The following is a 19,600-nucleotide window of genomic DNA, read 5'->3' on the forward strand; positions in this document are numbered from 1 at the left end:
TGACTACGAGAACAGCACGATGAGCGCTCGTCTTATCATCCATCAAGATGAAATGTTGGCGGTATGACCCCACTATTGGTTGCAGAATCTCGTCACTGTACCGTAGAGCAGTGGGTTGCCCTCAACAGCCACGAGAGGTGTGCGGTGTCCCCCATGTAATAACACCCAGGACATCACTCCACCATCACCTTGTTGCACATAGGACACAGTGTTGGAGGCGTTCGAGGTTTTCGGGTTGTCTCCGAACACGTTATCTGCGATTGTCAGGGTTCAAACACATCCGAGTTTCGTCCGTAAAGAACAACCAACGCCAATCATGGGGCGACTTCTTGCTCATCTGTAAGGGAGCCCATGGGTGTTGTGACGAAGGGGTACGATGTGCTGCTCGCCGCGGTCATCAAGAATCAAAGATAGAATCACGCAATCGTCTCTTAACAGTCTGACGTCCAGTAGCCTTTCTGAACGCCGAAATCAGGGAGCACTCAGCCCACGGTTTCTATGACTCAAAAGTCGTACATATCGATCATCCTGTGCGCACCTGTCGCGTCGAAGGTAATGCGAAGAAGTTCGATGGTTTTTTTCTGGAGGCGACTAGTCGGATCGCCTTCTATTTCCCGGTACGCTGCGCTACCAAGAAATTCATAAAGTTCCTATTTATATTCTGCGCGCAGGAACAACACAGTAGCGTTCCTTTGTCAGCGGCCCGCCGCTGTGACAGAGCGGTTCTAGGCGCTTCAGTCCGGAACCACACTGCTGCTACGGTCGCAGGTTCGAATCCTGCCTCGGGCATGGATGTGTGTGATGTCCTTAGATTAAGTTAGGTTTAAGTAGTTCTAAGTCTAGGGGACTGATGACCTCAGATGTTAAGTCCCATAGTGCTTAGAGCCATTTGTACAATCCTTTGTCAGCGTGCAAGACGACATTTCCAAGTCGTCGCATTAAACACGGCGGTGGCCGGCTCTTCCGGCTTTGAAATGTTGCTCGTGTGTTGTGGGTTCCTGGTGAGCATGCTACACGTTTCATGGCGTATTTATTCCGCCTCGTTGACCGATAGCGCGTAAGTGGCTTGTTGCACGCTGCTTATAATGACCGCAATCGGTACTGTGTTGGAGTTGGGGAAAATTTAATGTTTTCCCGAGTACTGGCATTTCTGCGTAGATGATCATTCTCCGTGTAAGTTTGATTAAAGTTGGCTTTAGTGGTTCTTGCGTATTCCTGGAGTGCGTATCGATTTCTCATATATCAGCCTCTTCATATTCCTCCATGTTCGTATTCCCCCGACAAAAGTAACCCAGAGACGTTAGGGCAGCATATCGTTATGGCCAAGGCATTGTACAAACAATCGATCATGGACAGTATAATTAAGATAGTGCCCAACACATAAAAATGTGCAAGGATTAGGTCGTGCTAGAGCCATAACTATTCTCGAACTGGTAGATAAGTATATAAGGGAGAAGTAAGGAAGACTAATGCTTAGCGTTCCGTCGACAACGAAGTCATTGGAGATGGAACACAAAATTAGATTAGGGAAGTATGGGGAAGGAAAATGGCCGTTCCCTTTCAAGGGCACCATCCCGACATTTTCTTGGAGCGATTTAGGGAAATCAAGGAGAACGTAAACCAGGATGGCCAGATGTTGGTTTGAAACGTGATCCTCCAGAAAGTGAGTCCAGTGTGCTAACCACTGCGACAGCTTGATGAGCACAGAAGCTACTGGAACTCTCTTGGATTAAAAGGATTAATCAGAGAAATTTTAAATGTTTTTATTTCTGTTGTTAAATAGTTCATATGACGATTTTTTGCTCAATAAACGAATGTTTAAGTTTTCAGCATTACAAAGCACGGTTTCGATCATACACTGTTGCTTTAAGCCCTTATAGAAGCATGGAACTATCGTGAGGCACCTTAATTTAGCATGGCCATATCCATGAATTAGACAACGAATTAAGAAGTGGACTGAGAATACTAAAGGAGAAACATTCAGAATATGAGAATACACCGATGTTCTGAATATTTTTACATAATGGCTGTTTACTACATGAAATAAAATCGTCATACTTCTGAACGGGTGGGTCAGGACGTTCAAAATGCACGGTTGGCCGCGGGGCATGATGGGAATTAGTATGCACATGCATGATTTGGCACATTTGGGCAAGCAAAATTGGCACATTTGGGGGGGGGGGGGACAGGGAATCCGCATTTCGCGATCGAGGAGTCTCTTCACCGTCAACTGTGTGGTGCCCCATGCCCCATCACGGAATAATCGGTGCGATGTTCCTTGATAGTACGGTGACTACCAAACAGTATGTAAGGTTTTAGAAGATGATTTCATCCCCATTATCCAAAGGACCTTGATTTCGACAAGATGTGGTTCATGCAAGACGGAACTCGACCCTATCGAAGCAAGAGAGTTTGATGTTGTGAAGGAGCACTTTAGGGATCACATACTGGCTCTGGGATAGCCAGAGGCCACTGGAATGGACATCGACTGGCCGCCATATTCTCCTGATCTGAACACATGCGACTCCTTTTTGTAGGACTCCATTAAAGACAAGGTTGTTGGATGCTTTACCATTGAACGTCAGTCAAGATATATGGTTTCAGCTTATCTGTGTATTCGCTCACTTTTCACGTCATGTTAGGAAACATCCGTGGCAAAGATACGGAGACAGACGGATAGGCCGAGATGGTACAGGATCACCGGATTTGACTCCACTGGGCTTTTTTATTTGGGGTAGAATGAAGAGTTTGGTTTGTGAAATGAAATGATCATATGGCATTGTTGGCCGGGCGGCCCCATGCGGGGAAGTTCGGCCGCCGTATTGCAACTCCTTTTTAGTTGACGCCACTTCGGCGACTTGCGAGTCAATGATGATGAAATGATGATGAAGAACACACAACACCAGTCATCACGAGGCAGAGAAAATCCCTGACCCCGCCGGGAAACGAATCCGGGACCCCGTGCACCGGAAGCGAGAACGCTACCGCAAGACCACGAGCTGCGGACTAGTTTGGTTTGTGACACGCCTGGGGAGACAGAAGAAGATCATGTGAGATGCGTTGTGGTCGGTACAGGACAGACTACAAAGGTACCAGGTGTCATGGAACGAGTGTACCACGTTCCATTTGTGGATTCAGTGTGTTCACCGAACTTAGTGGTCGCCACATCGAATCTTACTTGTAGCGGATCAGAATGCTAACCCCCATTGAAAAGGATAAAAACCGTTAAGTGTACTCAACAGTGCTTGTGAAAACTGTTCAAGTTTTCTTTTTCTTCCTTTGGTTATTAATGAGTGGAATTGTAAAACAAGTGACGCACTGGGTCACGCCTAATAATTTACGTGTCAGATTGGTTGCGTTACCAATATGTTTTCAAATGGTTTTAGGACATTGGTTCCAATTCAGAATATTATCGACTCAATCCTCTCTAGAAGTCCTAGAAGTTTGTAAGGGGAATTTTAGAACACCCTGTATAAAGTTTACAGTGACGTTACGTATCCTGAGCAAAATAAATATTATTCTATAGGTCCTACTAAACGAAAAATAATCTTGTAAAACTACAAGAAGTTACAACAGATTTTTGTAATTGACAGTTAGTGGGAAAAACGAATGCTACGTTGAAAACACTTACCTAGAGCTCCTAGGCGGTAGTTTGCAGTCACGAGTACTATGTCCTGATCCAGAAGGTACTGTGGTCCGAGCACTTTGCTTATTGCGGAGAACTCATACCATCCTCCTGGATGTATAAAGAATAGTACTGATCTGTTTGGATGCTCGCAGTCACTACATGGGAGCTGTAAAAGTAAACTGTCACATTAATGCCATTGATATTCACCCAACATGTACACAAACACATACTCATACGAAACATCTTAATTAATGTGCCAAACAATAATCAATAGTGACCTGGAAATAAATAAAAATAATTGCAATCCTCCAGTTCCGAACAAGGTTTTTCTGGAGGTTTCCCTTGGTTTTAAGGTGTGTGCCGTAACTCTGATACTTCCCTCCCATTCATACCTAGTCGACCTCCATGCCACACTTCCTGAACGCCTGGTATTTGGCCGAAAAAACCGCGACTCTGTAATGGATTGAATCTCAAACAACCCACTCTAGCCTGTGGAATAGAGAAGCGTTCCTGATACTGCAGTTCAGTTATGACGGTCGTGTATTTAAACGATTTAAAGATGGCTGCGAAGACACCAGTGATGACACTCGCACTGGCAGACCATTGTCAGCAAAAACTGATGCAAACATTGAAAAAATCGGTAAACTTGTTCGACACTTTCCTTGTCAACTCCTGTTAACTCCGACACTGCTCTGATTGTTAAACGGCGATCTTGTCGAACAAGTTTACCGATTTTTTCAATATTTGCATCAGTTTTTGCTGACAATGGTCTGCCAGTGCGAGTGTCATCACTGGTGTCTTCGCGGCCATCTTTAAATCGTTTAAACCACTCAAACACTTGTGTTCGCGATAAACAATCATCGCCGTACACTTGTTGTAACATTACAAACGTTTCACTTGCAGATTTTCCTAGTTTGAAACAAAATTTGATGTTAACACGCTGTTCTTTCTGTACACTCAACATTTTCCGACGCACAGACAAAACGTCAACTACTTAAAACAGACGCCACGGGCAGACTGAGTGCAGGAGGCAGATGAAACTCGAGCAGTAGGCGGAGCGAGAGTCACGTGACAGGCCACGCGACTTTCAGCCTTATTGCATTCGTTTTATTGTTTCACCAGTACTAGTCCGGTTTTTTTCTAGCCACACCTCGTATAGCCAAAGACTGCGAATTAATGAGTGTTTGCGGGGCGATCTGTTGCGACGATTGCTTCGACGCCTAGGATTACTTCGATTTATCGAGTGATTTTCAACGAACATGAAAACTATTTCATTTATCAAGAAACTTGATTTGTTGATATTCGACAGTATTGTACAAAGTTCCTCTGTATTACGTCTCCTCTGATGCCTGATCGATTCAGTAGCCATGGCTAGTAATGTACCTACAGGGGTGGAAAAAATATGGAAATACCAAAAACCCAACACATTACCACGGCTAATACGGTTTAGGACGGCTGCTCCCGGCGGAGGTTCGAGTCCTCCATCGGGCATGGGTGTGTGTGTTCGTCCTTAGGATAATTTAGGTTAAGTAGTGTGTAAGCTTAGGGACTGATGACCTTAGCAGTTAAGTCCCATAAGATTTCACACACATTTAAACATTTGAACGCTTTAGGAAAACAGTTGGTATTCAATCCAGTCCAGTCATCTTGGAATGGATAAACAGAGGTCCTGTAAGGTTTTCGAAGGAATCTTATACCATTCTTCCTGTAAAATGGTGGCTAGTTCAGCTAACGATGATGGAGGTAGATAGCGATCATGCGAACTTCTGTCCAACGTAGACTACAAAAACTCAACAATATTGAGATCTGGTTAAGGGTAGCGGGCAAGGGAGATGTGACAATTCATCCTCGTGCTCACAGAACCACTCCTGGACATTGCGCGCTGCGTGAACGGGAAGTCTGTCGTCTTGAAACACAGCACCACCATCGGAGAACAAACACTGTACCTTGAGATGAACCTGATCAGCCAGAGTGGGCACATAATCCGTGACTTTAATACGACTTTGCAGAGTAGTCATGGGGCCAGTAGAACACCACGATTGGGTGCCCAAATCATCACCGAACCCCCGCCATGTTTCAGTCTTGGGACGTAAACTGCGCCAGAATTTGGAAACAGTGTGCAACAGGACTCATCCGGCTAAATGGCTTTCTTCTATTCCAACACAATGCATGTTTTATGACTTCGGCACCACTTTTTCCTGTTACGGGCATTTACATCACCGATGTGTTGCTTTGGAATTCCAGTTCACCCTGGAATTCCCAGATTATGAAGCTCCCTTTGTATTGTGTTGCTGTTGACAGAGTTCACGATAGCGACATTCAGTTCTGCAATGACTTTTGCAGCTTTCAAATGGTTCAAATGACTCTGAGCACTATGAGGCTTAACATCTGAGGTCATCAGTCCCCTAGAACTTCGAAGTATATTTTTCATCATGGTCCTCTTCAATGACCGTCTGTCACGATCACTCAACAGCCACTTCCCCCCGCGTTGCCACTTAGCGGATAGTGCTTTTCTGCACTCCATATAAATTTTCGATATGGTGCCTCTTGAAATACCAGACACTTCGGTTGCCTTGATTTCGGAGACACCCACGTACGAGCAGGAACAACTTGCCCCTGTTCGAAATCCCTTAGCTCCGACATATGCGCTCACGACTGCACAGGTCACTTTTCTGACCGCGAATGTCAGTTGCAAAGTATTGAGAAGACTGCGCAGATACCGTTCAGGTCAAACACAAGAGTGCAACCAGCAGGCTTGGGTAGCATCTGCATTTCTGTTCAGGCATCCATTTCTGGCGGTGTGTCAATGTTTTTGTCCAGATCCTGTGAGCTGATATGGATTCTTAATTGCACTGTTACTTGAGGAAATTTTCAAAACTGCGCATTCATTAAACAGTCCTGTTTTTATTACCTCAGCGAGGATAGTAAGATTAATTTCTTCAATTTAAGTAATATCTGTAACTTACACCACTGAATATTAACCACAAGAGCTGTTCTTTCTAATTCTTTTTCATGCTTAATTGACTGCAGCAAGCGAAATCCAGTAAAACCATATCACTGCAAATGTACCAAATTATTTTTCTTTTCGGAGTTTCCAGATTTACACTGTTAGTTGTTTATGTTACATATCTTTTACCATTTTCTGTAAGTCGGATATACTGCCCTTGATAACATCATAAAAATGTTACGTTTCTTTTCAGTTATGGTATAGTTTGTCCATAATTAATGCTGTATTAATTAACTGCACACGCTGCAGAAATGGAGCAGCACCACACGTCAGAAATCGGCTATGACTTTCGGTAACTGACTGTCTGTTGTCAACATCATTGTGGGTACTCGCAAGCGAAGATTGTGTAAGTAGGCTGTTTAGGTTTTTATTGATAACGCCACCTCAGTATGAAAATCACCGGCTGTGCCGTGTGCAGTCTGTGGCTGCTTTGCATTGTTGTAATACTCAACCATTGTAGTGTTAGGCAGCTGGCTGTGAACAGCGCGTAGCGTTGGGCAGTTGGAGGTGAGCCGCCAGCAGTGGTGGATGTGGGGAGAGAGATGGCGGAGTTTTGTAATTTGTCATGATATCAAGGTAAATACATTGTTGGTTCTCTATTAATATCTTTTATTTGCTAACTATCCCTATGAGTAGTTAGTGCCTTCCATAGTTCGAATCTTTTATTTAGCTGGCAGTAGTGGCGCTCGCTGTATTGCAGTAGCTTGAGCAGCGAAGATTTTTGTGAGGTAAGTGATTTGTGAAAGAGATAGTTTAATGTTAGTCAGGGCCATTCTCTTGTAGAGAATTTTGAAAGTCAGATTGCGTTGCGCTAAAAAATATTGTGTGTCAGTTTAAGCACAGTCATGTAAAATTATTCAAAGGGGACGTTTCATATGGCGACCCTTAGCCTAGGATACCTCACTGGAATCTTCTGATTTTTTCTTGTAGTTTGTGTAATTAGTGTAGATTTTGTTTATTGCTAGCGCGTAATTGTAGAGAGAATTTCCATTGTAGTTGTAGTTTTTCATTGTTGTACAGTAGAATAGTTGTGGCATGCATGTAGATTTGCACCAAGTATTTCGCAGCTGCAATTAACTAGATATTATTTTCAGTGTTATGTTAATGTGTTCTCTTATTTTTGCTCTTCAAATTGAGTTTTTCTGTGTTGTCGTGTGAAATACTGTGACAATAATGGCGTGTGAAAAACGTAACACTAGGCTCCAAAGTAAATTGAGAAATGACAGTGAAGACGAAAGCAATATGTTAGCGCCGCAGAATAATGAATTAACTAATGTTAAAAGTAGTAATTTGGTAATTGCGCATAGGGAAATGGAGCGGGTTGCAAACAATGGTGTAGACAGCGAAACAATTAGAGAACAGGGAAGCATTATCGATCGATCGGTCGGCAATAGCGCGGCTCAGGAATCCGAAATGACACGAGACGATCTCACAAATACTGTAGATTCAGGTTTTGGATCCTCACCGTTTTCTCAAATAAGTCAAGACACATTTTCTGCTTGTCAAAATGTGACTGTTTCCGGTGCAAATTCACTGCCGAAAAGCACTGAGGAACATGTTCCAGACACCAGTGCATTGTTATTACAATTAATACAACAAATGGGACAAAATCTTCAAAAATTAGACACAATCGAACAAAATCAGAAACAAATGGAACAAAATCAGAAACAAATGGAACAAAATCAGAGTCAAACACAGCAACAGCTTCAAAAGTTAGACTCATTGGAGCAAACTCTTGAACAAACACGTGAGGATTTAACTAATGAGTTACATCACATTGAATCGAAATGTCAAAAAGTCTGTAAAGACGTAAAAACACAAATTTGTGAGCATTTCCAACCTATTTTTTCGCGGCATGAAAATGCACTACAGAATCACGAAGTAGCCATAAAAGAACTGCAAACTACTGTTCATGAAAATCATGAGACCTTGCAAGCTAAATTTGACTCAGTTGCATCTACCGATTCGGTTACGCAACTTGCAAAAACCCAGGAAAACTTAAAAGACACAGTAGAAAGACACATGGAGGAAATTAGTACATTATCAGAGAAAGTAGTTGAACTTTCGGATCAGCTAAATAATTTATCTACGAAGGTAGATGATAATCTGAATGACACAAAACCGGTAGTCTTTAATGACACAGAAGAGTGCGAACAAATTAGGAAATTCAAACAAAATCAGAATCAAATTAATACGCAACACCAAAGAGAAATCCGCGAAGTACAAGATCAGCTGACACAGGTAGTACAAGAATTACGTATTTCGGAGGACACTCGCGCCCCAATACGGGAAGAGGGACTTAGCAATATGGAACAGCCACAAAATAATAACACAGGACACTTCGGAAATTATGACAGAAATTGGCAAGGCACACCGAATTTTGAGATGGAACCGCCGACACGACGTAACAATGACCGATATGCGACTCGCCGACATGATGACTTTGACTATAAGCTGTTCATTACTACACGTAAATTTAAAACATTTAAGAATTCTGCAAACCCTGTCCTTTCCTTTTGTGTTATCCCACTATGTGTTTGTGTACCCTTGTGTATTTGTTTTCTTCCTGTCTTTGTGTAGTTTCATAGAATTTTTCCTTCTTCTAATACTCAGCTACGTGAACTATGATGAGGAATACTGTTATCCTCAAATATAATTTGCATTGATAATATGTTATTTACTTTGTAAAGATGTTTAGATATTTATTCTGTTCTATTTTAATGCTCATGTGTGAAGTCGATGTTTCAATAATTATTCTGAGCTTTTATGTATGTACTTATGTCATTAATTTTGTAACACTGATGTATATGTTATTTCGATTCTTTTGTAAAGCCTGTACTACAAATGTTATCTGTATTATTATGTTTTTAATGATGTATTTTGTACCTTTGTAATTGTATTCTCATGTTATAAAATTGTAATTGACAGCAGTTCATCAAATTATTAACTTGTAAGTTACATTTCACTGCACACGTTTCTGTTGGTCATAGTATATGGACAATATGTGAGAAGTAGGGACTGTTAGCGTTTGCACGTGTGTTAATAATTCAGCAAGGGACTGGATAACAGCATTGCTGGTTCTAAGGACAATTAAAAAAAAAACTTTGTAAGTGCACAAGTGGTGGTTATGGACTTGCTATATTATCCGCAAGACTCTTCAATGGTGATTGTGCACCTGCACAGTCACAAGAGATGGCTGCTGGCCATTTCTACAAGGACTACAGTGGGTCTGCGTCTTTGCTGACTCACCAGTACCATTATTTCTACAAGGACTACAGTGGGTCTGCACCTCTGGTGGCCCACCAATACCATTATTTCTACAAGGACTGCAGTGGGTCTGCACCTCTGGTGGCCCACCAATACCACAATCTCTACCAGGACTGCAGTGGGTCTGCTCTGTGATGACCTACCCACCAATACTCTTCAAAACTTCGACTGACTCCGCTGTGAGTTTGCTCTCTTGTGGCCCATTACCTGTCAGCCTGTCGAGAGTCAGCACTGTCTTTCCGTTGGAAGGACAACGATACTTCTTCAAGACTGCATGGAAATCCACTACTTCCGTGTGCATTTTCTTTTACTGCTCAGACTTTGAGAAAAACACTGCAATGTGATGAATGATCAGGACTGTCTTTATGGACTGTGAGAAAATTTTAGCTTTTGACCAACATTGTATCAGTAAGTGTGTGCATTTGATTTCTTTGTTATTGTAATTGTGAAAAAAAAATTTTAACAAATATGTATTGGCCAGTGCCCAACAAAATTTGTAAAATTTTTTGTGGGGAGCATGGGGGCTATGTAAGTAGGCTGTTTAGGTTTTTATTGATAACGCCACCTCAGTATGAAAATCACCGGCTGTGCCGTGTGCAGTCTGTGGCTGCTTTGCATTGTTGTAATACTCAACCATTGTAGTGTTAGGCAGCTGGCTGTGAACAGCGCGTAGCGTTGGGCAGTTGGAGGTGAGCCGCCAGCAGTGGTGGATGTGGGGAGAGAGATGGCGGAGTTTTGTAATTTGTCATGATATCAAGGTAAATACATTGTTGGTTCTCTATTAATATCTTTTATTTGCTAACTATCCCTATGAGTAGTTAGTGCCTTCCATAGTTCGAATCTTTTATTTAGCTGGCAGTAGTGGCGCTCGCTGTATTGCAGTAGCTTGAGCAGCGAAGATTTTTGTGAGGTAAGTGATTTGTGAAAGAGATAGTTTAATGTTAGTCAGGGCCATTCTCTTGTAGAGAATTTTGAAAGTCAGATTGCGTTGCGCTAAAAAATATTGTGTGTCAGTTTAAGCACAGTCATGTAAAATTATTCAAAGGGGACGTTTCAATTGAAAGTATTCGGATTCGTATTTGATTTAATGAATGGATGCGAGTTCCTAACACAAAAGTGCTTCAGGAGAGCCTAACGTTAGTAGCGCCAATTATCTATCATTTCATACTGTAGGCTGTTTTACTTTCTTAAAGTAACAATCTGAAAATCGACAATTTTTCATCGAAGGGATGTTACCTAGTCTTCCATCTGGAGAGCTAATTTGAGAGGCACCATTTGCCCTGTAGTAAGAAGTAGTAATTTTTTTTAAGTATATGGTTTGAGATTCAAATTTATATGAACATTATGAAAATTAACAGAAATAGTCGTACTTTTTATTGTTTAAAAATATATTATTCGATGCAAATACACATTGCATGAATCTCTCTTGAGTATCTCCGGCGTTTAAACCACTCAAACACTTGTGTTCGCGATAAACAATCATCGCCGTACACTTGTTGTAACATTACAAACGTTTCACTTGCAGATTTTCCTAGTTTGAAACAAAATTTGATGTTAACACGCTGTTCTTTCTGTACACTCAACATTTTCCGACGCACAGACAAAACGTCAACTACTTAAAACAGACGCCACGGGCAGACTGAGTGCAGGAGGCAGATGAAACTCGAGCAGTAGGCGGAGCGAGAGTCACGTGACAGGCCACGCGACTTTCAGCCTTATTGCATTCGTTTTATTGTTTCACCAGTACTAGTCCGGTTTTTTTCTAGCCACACCTCGTATAACTCTCGGTTAATCCAGTTGGCCGCGCGGGATTAGCCGAGCGGTCTAGGGCGCTGCAGTCATACACTGTGCGGCTTGTCCCGGCGGAGGTTCGAGTCCTCCCTCGGGCATGGGTGTGTGTGTTTGTCCTTAGGATAATTTAGGTTAAAGTATTGTGTAAGCTTAGAGACTGATGACCTTAGCCGTTAAGTCCCATAAGATTTTACACACATTTGAACATTTTTAATCCAGTTGTTTCCTCAGCTCTTCGGATAATTATTTCGTAATTCAACTCTTAGCGACACACCTTTGTTTTCTCAAAACTGAAATACATTAATACATTACATAAATCAGCTATAAAACTGACTTCAAAGAAACACAAGTGTTTGATATTCATTGAACAGATGGTTCAAATGGTCCTGAGCACTACGGGACTTAACATCTGAGGTCATCAGTCCCCTAGAACTTAGAACTGCTTAAACCTAACTAACCTAAGGACATCACACATACATGCCCGAGGCAGGATTCGAACCTGCGACCGTAGAGGTCACGCGGTTCCAGACTGTAGCGCCTAGAACCGCTCGGCCACACCGGCTGGCTTCATGGAAACGAAGCAGTTTACTGAAACCGTGGAATTTCGTCATCCACTCTGTGGGCAATCCTTAAGCAGAAAGATAAGATCGCAGAAAACGTATCATAAGGAGCGATGAAGCGGTATGTGAGTTCCTGCTTTTTGAAGAATGCTTACTGAAATGGTTTTGTCAATAAAGAGCGTAAAACGTAATATTTCGGAGGTTATATGTTTAAAAAAAGGCTCAATAATTTTTTAAATTCTTTGTTAGTCTGGATTCTGAAGGGTTCTTCGCTAGTGAAGGGTGGCTCACTAACTGTTAAAAAAAACAACTACGCGACTTCGTATTTAAGAAGATTTGTGGAGAAAATGCGAGAGTTGATGGCAGTTTGTTCAGCACGGAAAAATAAATGAAACAAGTTTCTTGCGTATTCTAGGAAATATGTTTGTGCCTTTAATTTGAAGTGTTAAAATAAATAAAATAGTAATTAAATAGGTAAAACAATTTTCTTTTAATTTGAGATCTACTTGCTACTTTCTGCTTGCTTTTGTAAAGAAATATGAACGTTAATGACAGTACAATACGATTTTTAAACCTTTTAATCCGATTTTTTCCTGTTTCTACCTTGATTAATCAAACTTTCGTTGAATCGTTTTCGTTTTTCGTTAGTTACCTTGAACTTCGACCTATCCAGAGTCGACTGTAACAATAACTGTCTAAAATAAAAATAACATAATATGTATGAGAAAGTTGTACAAAAGTTATAAGTATTTAAATATGTGAATTAATCACACGTGATGTATTTAAAGTGCTGGAAAGCAGTATTTCTACCTGTGTTGTGTAGACGTTCAGGAACAAGCAGTCTTCAGAGGCAGGTGCTATGGAAGTACTGGCATAGGGCTGCAGGCAAGCGTTTCCATCCTCCGTTGCATTTACAACTCCCGTCCAGGGATCGAGGGCCTGTGGAGCCTGAAATAAAGAATACACTATAAACATCTTCCGCAAGTCAGCATTTGTCAGTAGAATCACCAAGAAGGATCGTGAATGTGAAATGAGGAACTGGTCAGCGCGTGGCAGGGTTAATTCAGTCATAAGAAGTGCACTGCATGTATGTGAATGTCCGGTTAACTCAGGTTAGGCAAGAAATGCAAATGATGCTGTTGTAGTATATTATTGAAATTGGAAACACCAATCTTTAAGTCGCACCTAGGAAGTATGGTTCCTTTACTGAAAAAAATTAAGTACTCAGTTTTGAGTTTTGCGTCTACAACTTCCGGGACAAAGCGGTTACTTTCGAGAACACTGACAATACGAACAGTAGCAGAAATCTGGAAGAATACCCACGGACTCCGCAAGGCTTTTCACAATTCACGGATTGCACGGAGTCAGGAAAAATCATTCTTGTGAAAGACCACTAGCTCTCTATTCTGACGAAGTAATGATTGCTATCGACAGGGGTTGTCAAACTGACTCCGTATTTTTAGATTTCCAGAAGGATTTCGACACCGTTTCTCACAAGCCTCTTCTGATCAGTTTGCTTGTCTGTGGATTATCGTCTCAGTTGTGCGTTTGGATTCGTCCGTCCCTGTCAGGTAGATCACAGTTCGTAGTCATTGACGGAAAGTCATAAGTAAAACAGAAGTAATACCAGGCGTTCCCCAAGGAAGTGTTATAGGCCCTCTGCTGTTCATGGTGTATGTAAACGACGTAGGAGACAATCTGGGCAGTCCACACAGACTGTTTGCAGATAATGCTGTCATTTGCCGTGTTATAAAGTCATCAGATAACCAAAAACAATTGTTAAATGATTTAGACAAGTTATCTGTGTGGTGCAAAAAGTGGCAACTGACTCTAAGTAATGAAAAATGTGAAGTTACCCGTACGAGTCCTAAAAGAAATCCCCTAAATTTCGGTTACACGGTAAATCACACAAATTTAAAAGCTGTAAATTCAACTAAATACTTAGGGATTACATTTACGAATAACTTCATTTGGAACGTTGTGGGTAAAGCAAACTAAATACTGCGATTTCTTGGCAGAATACTTAGAAAATGCAACAGATCGACTAAATAGACTGCGTACACCACGCTTGCCCGCTCTCTTCTGGAGTATTGCTCTGTCGTGTGGGATCTGCATCAGGTGGGACTGACGGAGGACATCGAAAAAGTTCAAAGAAGGGCAGTTCTTTTGTAGTATCACTAAATAATGTAGTATCACTAAATAAGGCAGAGAGTGCAACGGACATATTGCATGAATTAGGGTGGCAGTCATTAAAACAAAGGCGTTTTTCGTTGCGGATTAATCTTCTCGTGAAATTTCAATCACCAACTTTCTCCTCCAAATGCGAAAAAATATTCTGCTGTCTCACGCGTACATAACGAGAAATGATCATCGTGTTAAAATAAGAGAAATCAGAGCTCGCAAAGAAAGATTCAAGTGCTCGTTTTTCCCGCGCTGTGTTAGAGAGTGGAACCGTACAGAAATAGCTTGCAGATGGTTCGATGAACCTCCTGTCAGGCATTTAATTCTGAATTGCAGAGTAATCATGTAGCTTTAGATGTAGATTCCTTCCTTAGTGTTTACACGACGTGACTAGTGCTGGAAATAGTTCCAGAATTCCTGTCGTCTCACACAGTGGCCGCATTAACATGACAACGTGTAGACGAGATTAAACTTTAACTGCAGAAGTTCATTCGTAATATTTGCCTTTTTTTGGCAAAAGACGATATCCACCTCCAACGGTGTACAGCTGTCGTCTCCTATGCACCGACCGTAGGTATTTTTGTGCTTCGGATGCGTCACAGAAAGTGAAAGCAGCCAGATGTAAGTGACTCGCGGTTTCCTTTGTGAGCATATGTGACAAAACAGACAGCTTCCTGGTTTCGTGTTCGTCGAAGCATCCGCTTGACGCCACTCGCACAGTCCCAGATCAACGTCGCACAGTCGGTAAGACGAACATTCGTACCAAGCGGTAAATCATGTTTCAGTTCAGTTTTGGTCAAATAGAATTGCTCTTCTCCTTTGCTAAGCATATTCCATAAGATGGAAAGTAGTACATCTTATTTGTAGTACTTATGTTTAGAAGGCGTACTGTGAGAGCTGTGTAGTGTAATGATTGGTGGAAGATACAGAGAGAGCTTCCTCGTGAACAAGAAGGTGGTTTCATGGCGTTTTTACGTATGATAAATGTCTTTCGCCCCGTTCAGTTCTGTCGAGTTTAGTGGTGATACATAATATCTATTAATCTTTTCTCCGTTTGTGTTAATTCACTAAATATACAATTTTTTTTCCTAATATTACTTTAGACAGAATTCACTCATTTTCTTCTTTGTCTTTTGCTTGTTAACAGAGGGTGTCAGAAAATTCCCGTTACATATTTCTATGACTTGTACAGAGGAGCGAGCACGTAACGTTTTGAATAGGAACCCATGTCCGGCTGCAGCCGTTTGAAGACACGTTTGCTAGATAGGTATGCAGCAGGGTAGTCATGCTGGAGGAGGGAGGGGGCGTTTACGTGGGACGGTCTGGCGTCATTTGACGTCTGTCCCACATCTCTGACCTGGTTCACGTGTCTGTGAGTGTTAGAGCACCATGGTTGAGAACACGTTTGCAGAATATACCAACATGATCCTGTACGGCGAAACTCACGGCAATGGAAGAGCTACTCGTCGTCTTTGTCAAGATCGTACATCGTACATCTTTTTTTGCCACAGTCACGCAACGGGTTCGAGAAAGGGGTATCTTCACCGTCAGCAGGCGTGACTGTTGTGCTCGGAGGAGATGCCGCATAACCGATCTGGAAGAGGTCGTATAGCATTACGTTTCCTCTTTGTTTATTAATGAGTGGAATTTTAAACCAAATGATGTACTGGATCACACCCAGTAAATTACTTGTAAAAGTGGGCGCGTTGGGTTCCAATTTAAAATATTATCTATTCAGTCCCTTTTACAAGTCCTAGGAGACCCTGTATTTCAACATAAGATATTCAAATAACAGATGCTGGTATAATGGTAAAGTACCAGTTCATATTTTAGTACTTTCATGTTTATACTTAATCAGTAGGCTCAGCATCGACTGAGCTTGGCATATGACCGACCTCCTTGGTTGTAAAATAGACATCGCTGCTGAGCCTATACGTGTGCCATAACTACTATTAATCAGTAACTAATGACATATTGTTGTATATAACTGGGCTATGGATTCGCTTGGGCTGTTTTGGGGTCTTGCAGCATTATTAAATGTTAGTTTTCTTCCTGAAACCCTAAGTGACCGATCACTGGAAACGTATCTCTTCTTAGACTGGGCGGCGTAGAGAATGTCTAGGGCACCTATTAGGTTTTTAGTGTACAGGGCTACTATTAAATGCATACAATAACGTCGCCTGAAGGAAGTATAGATAAACTGCAAGAGAAAATTCCTCTTCCATCTTTTTGTTTGACCAGTGGTTTAGTGTATAATTAACACCAAGGTTTTTTGTTTATTGGGACGCCTTCGGAAACCGTCTTTGCCAGTCACTCGTACGCCGGAACAAATGAGCTTTGCTTCCAGGTTCGTGTTGACAGTACGTGGCGAATATGTAAGAATAGAGGCCATAAAATTACCATCTCGAAAAAAATAAATGAAGTAACTAACTTTTTAATCAAATGCATTAGGCGTCGCTACCATAAAATTCATCACTGCACATCTAAAAGGGCACTTGCTGTAGTTCATGAAGTGGGCTGTGATTTGATCTTTGCACATTCGCTGAACCTAGATGGGGTTTGAACGCTCCAATTTAACATACATATTCTGTATCTGTACGAAATATTTTCAAGGTTTCCTGGTAGATAAGCGTTTTTTATCTGCTGGGGCAAGGTATTCGATTGGTAGCATACAACCAGCTAGGTGGGTGTGCATCGTCCTTCATAATCTTAACATTGCAGTCTGAGGAAGTTCGTTTAGGTTTTTGATTGTAGGTAGGAAATACTCCTAGATCAAAGTCGTTGTTGGTCAGGTGTATATCCACGCAATGAGGGTGAAAATGAGGCACGTGCTTTACATCTCTCATCCATGGACGTAACCTCTCTTGTAATACCTGTTGGAACGAACCCTGCCGGCCGTAGTGGCCGTGCGGTTCTGGGCGCTACAGTCTGGAACCGAGCGACCGCTACGGTCGCAGGTTCGAATCCTGCCTCGGGCATGGATGTGTGTGAAGTCCTTAGGTTAGTTAGGTTTAATTAGTTCTAAGTTCTAGGCGACTGATGACCTCAGAAGTTAAGTCGCATAGTGCTCAGAACCATTTGAACCATTTGGAACGAACCCTGCCAAACAGTAAACTTTATCACGTGGTGTTCATTTCTAGCAACCAGTGATGAGTCGACATCCTTCTTTCAGAGAAGTGTCAACTTGTTTAGCATGACTGGATCTGTACCAAACAGGGCAAGCATAGCGCGCGGCGAAACAGCACAGAGCAGGGGCGTTACTCCTCAATGTCTCTGGCTGTGTACCCCAATTGGCTCCAGCCAGTTTGCGACTGAAGTTATTTCTAGCTGACACTTTCCGTAGGGTGTTTATGCAAGGGTCTTTTCAAGTGAGGATGCTACCTATTGTTAAGTCTAAATGCTTAGAAATTGACAATGGTCTAATTGAACGTCCTCCAAAGCTATTTGGGAATTCCTTGACGCCGGCTTGTTATTTAGATGAAATGCACATTTCCGAGTTTTTCGTGCGTTGGGCTTCAGGTTGTTTTCTCTCTATTAGTCGGTTAGTTTAGATAGGGATTCTCATAGCTTTTCTTCTCCAGTCTCAAAGCAGATTACCTGAGTGGCAATAACTCGATCACCTCCATATATGAAGCTTCTGGTACCACCTGGGAATTGCTGGTCGTTCGCATAAATATTGCAGAGCATTGAGGGAAGAGCTGGTACGTGGCTCCAGTCCTGGTACACAGTGAAATCACAGTGCCACAGTACGTGTATTGTATTGTGTGTATGGAACCAGCGACCTAGAAACGACGGAGAGGCTTCGTCCCGCCGTAGCCCACAGTGGTTCACAACCCCACAACAGGCCACAGCAGTCCACCATCCACACCGCCGCGCCACACCGAATCCAGGGTCATTGTGCTGTTCGGCCCCCAGTGGACCCCTCGGGAATGTCTCATACCAGACGAGTGTAACCCCAATGTTTGCGTGGTAGAGTAATTATGGTGTACACGTACATGATGACTGTTTGCACAGCAATCGCCGACATGGTGTAACTGAAGCGGAATAAGGGGAACCAGCCAGCATTCGCCGAGGCAGATGGAAACCGGCCTTAAGAACCATCCACAGGCTGCCCGGCACACAGGACCTCGCCACTAAACCTCCGGGCGGAATCGTGCTGGGGACCGGCACGCCTTCCCGCTCGGGAAGCAGCACGTCAGACCGCACGGCTAGCCGGGCGGGCTTGCCACAGTACGTAGTACAGCATTAGAGGAGCCAAAACCAAATGATCAGCCTTTTGGTAAAATGGAGATGGGTCACGCTTCCTCTAGCGGCATGCTACGATACTGTGGGGCTGGGATGTCACTGTGTACCAGGACTGCAGACATGTACTTGCAAACAAACAAATTAATTATATACCGGTAACGTAATTTTTTCGAGATGCTAATAAAAACTGCATGACCACTCTTCGTTCAAGTAAAAGAGTACCACATTCGTTAGATGATACTCGCCAAGTAGTAATCGACGGAAAATCATCAAGTAGAACAGAAGTGATGTCCGGAGTTCCCCAAGGAAATGTTATAGGCCCTACTCGCTTCGAAATCCGTATAACGTTTTAGCAAACAACCTGAGCATTCAATTTAGATTACTTGCAAATGCCGCTGTCGCTTACCGTTTAGGAAACTCATCAGAAAATCAAAAACAATTTCAGAATAACTTAGACAAGATATCTGTATGAAGCGTTAAAGCGTAAATTGAATTGAAACAATAAAACTAAGAAGTCGTCCAAATGAGTACTAAAAGGACTCCGTTAAATTTCGATTACACGATAAATTAGACAAAATTAAAAGCTGTCGATTGAGCTAAATACCTAGGAACTATAATTACGAACAAATTAAATTGGAACCATCACACACAAAATGTTGTGAGGAAAGTGAATCAAAGATAGCGTTTCATGGAAGAACGCTTGGGAGTTCCAAGAAATCTACTAAGGAATCTACCACATTACGAGTGGCCGTCCTCTTCTGGAGAACAGATGAGCGGTCTGAGATCTTTACCACAAAGGACTGACGGAGAACACTGAAGAAGTTCAAAGTGCGGCTAGTTTTGTATTATCGCGAAACATAGGAGAGTGTGATGTCTATGATACGCGAGTTGTGCTGTAAATCATTAAAACAAAAACGTTTC

General features: G+C 42.2%; 1 protein-coding gene across 1 annotated transcript in view; it reads right to left on the reverse strand.

Annotated features, from left to right (window-relative positions):
* LOC126234344 (esterase E4-like) overlaps positions 1-19,600 on the reverse strand; it is a 60,638-nt gene that overhangs the window by 35,020 nt on the left and 6,018 nt on the right. Inside the window, exons 2-3 of the mRNA XM_049943030.1 lie at positions 13,064-13,201; positions 3,632-3,794 (exon numbers count right to left, since the gene is read on the reverse strand). Coding sequence (XP_049798987.1) covers positions 3,632-3,794; positions 13,064-13,201 — 301 coding nt within the window. The remainder of the gene's footprint in view (positions 1-3,631; positions 3,795-13,063; positions 13,202-19,600) is intronic.

The sequence above is a fragment of the Schistocerca nitens genome, chromosome 2 (genome assembly GCF_023898315.1).
Source record: "Schistocerca nitens isolate TAMUIC-IGC-003100 chromosome 2, iqSchNite1.1, whole genome shotgun sequence".
NCBI classification, from domain to species: domain Eukaryota; kingdom Metazoa; phylum Arthropoda; class Insecta; order Orthoptera; family Acrididae; genus Schistocerca; species Schistocerca nitens.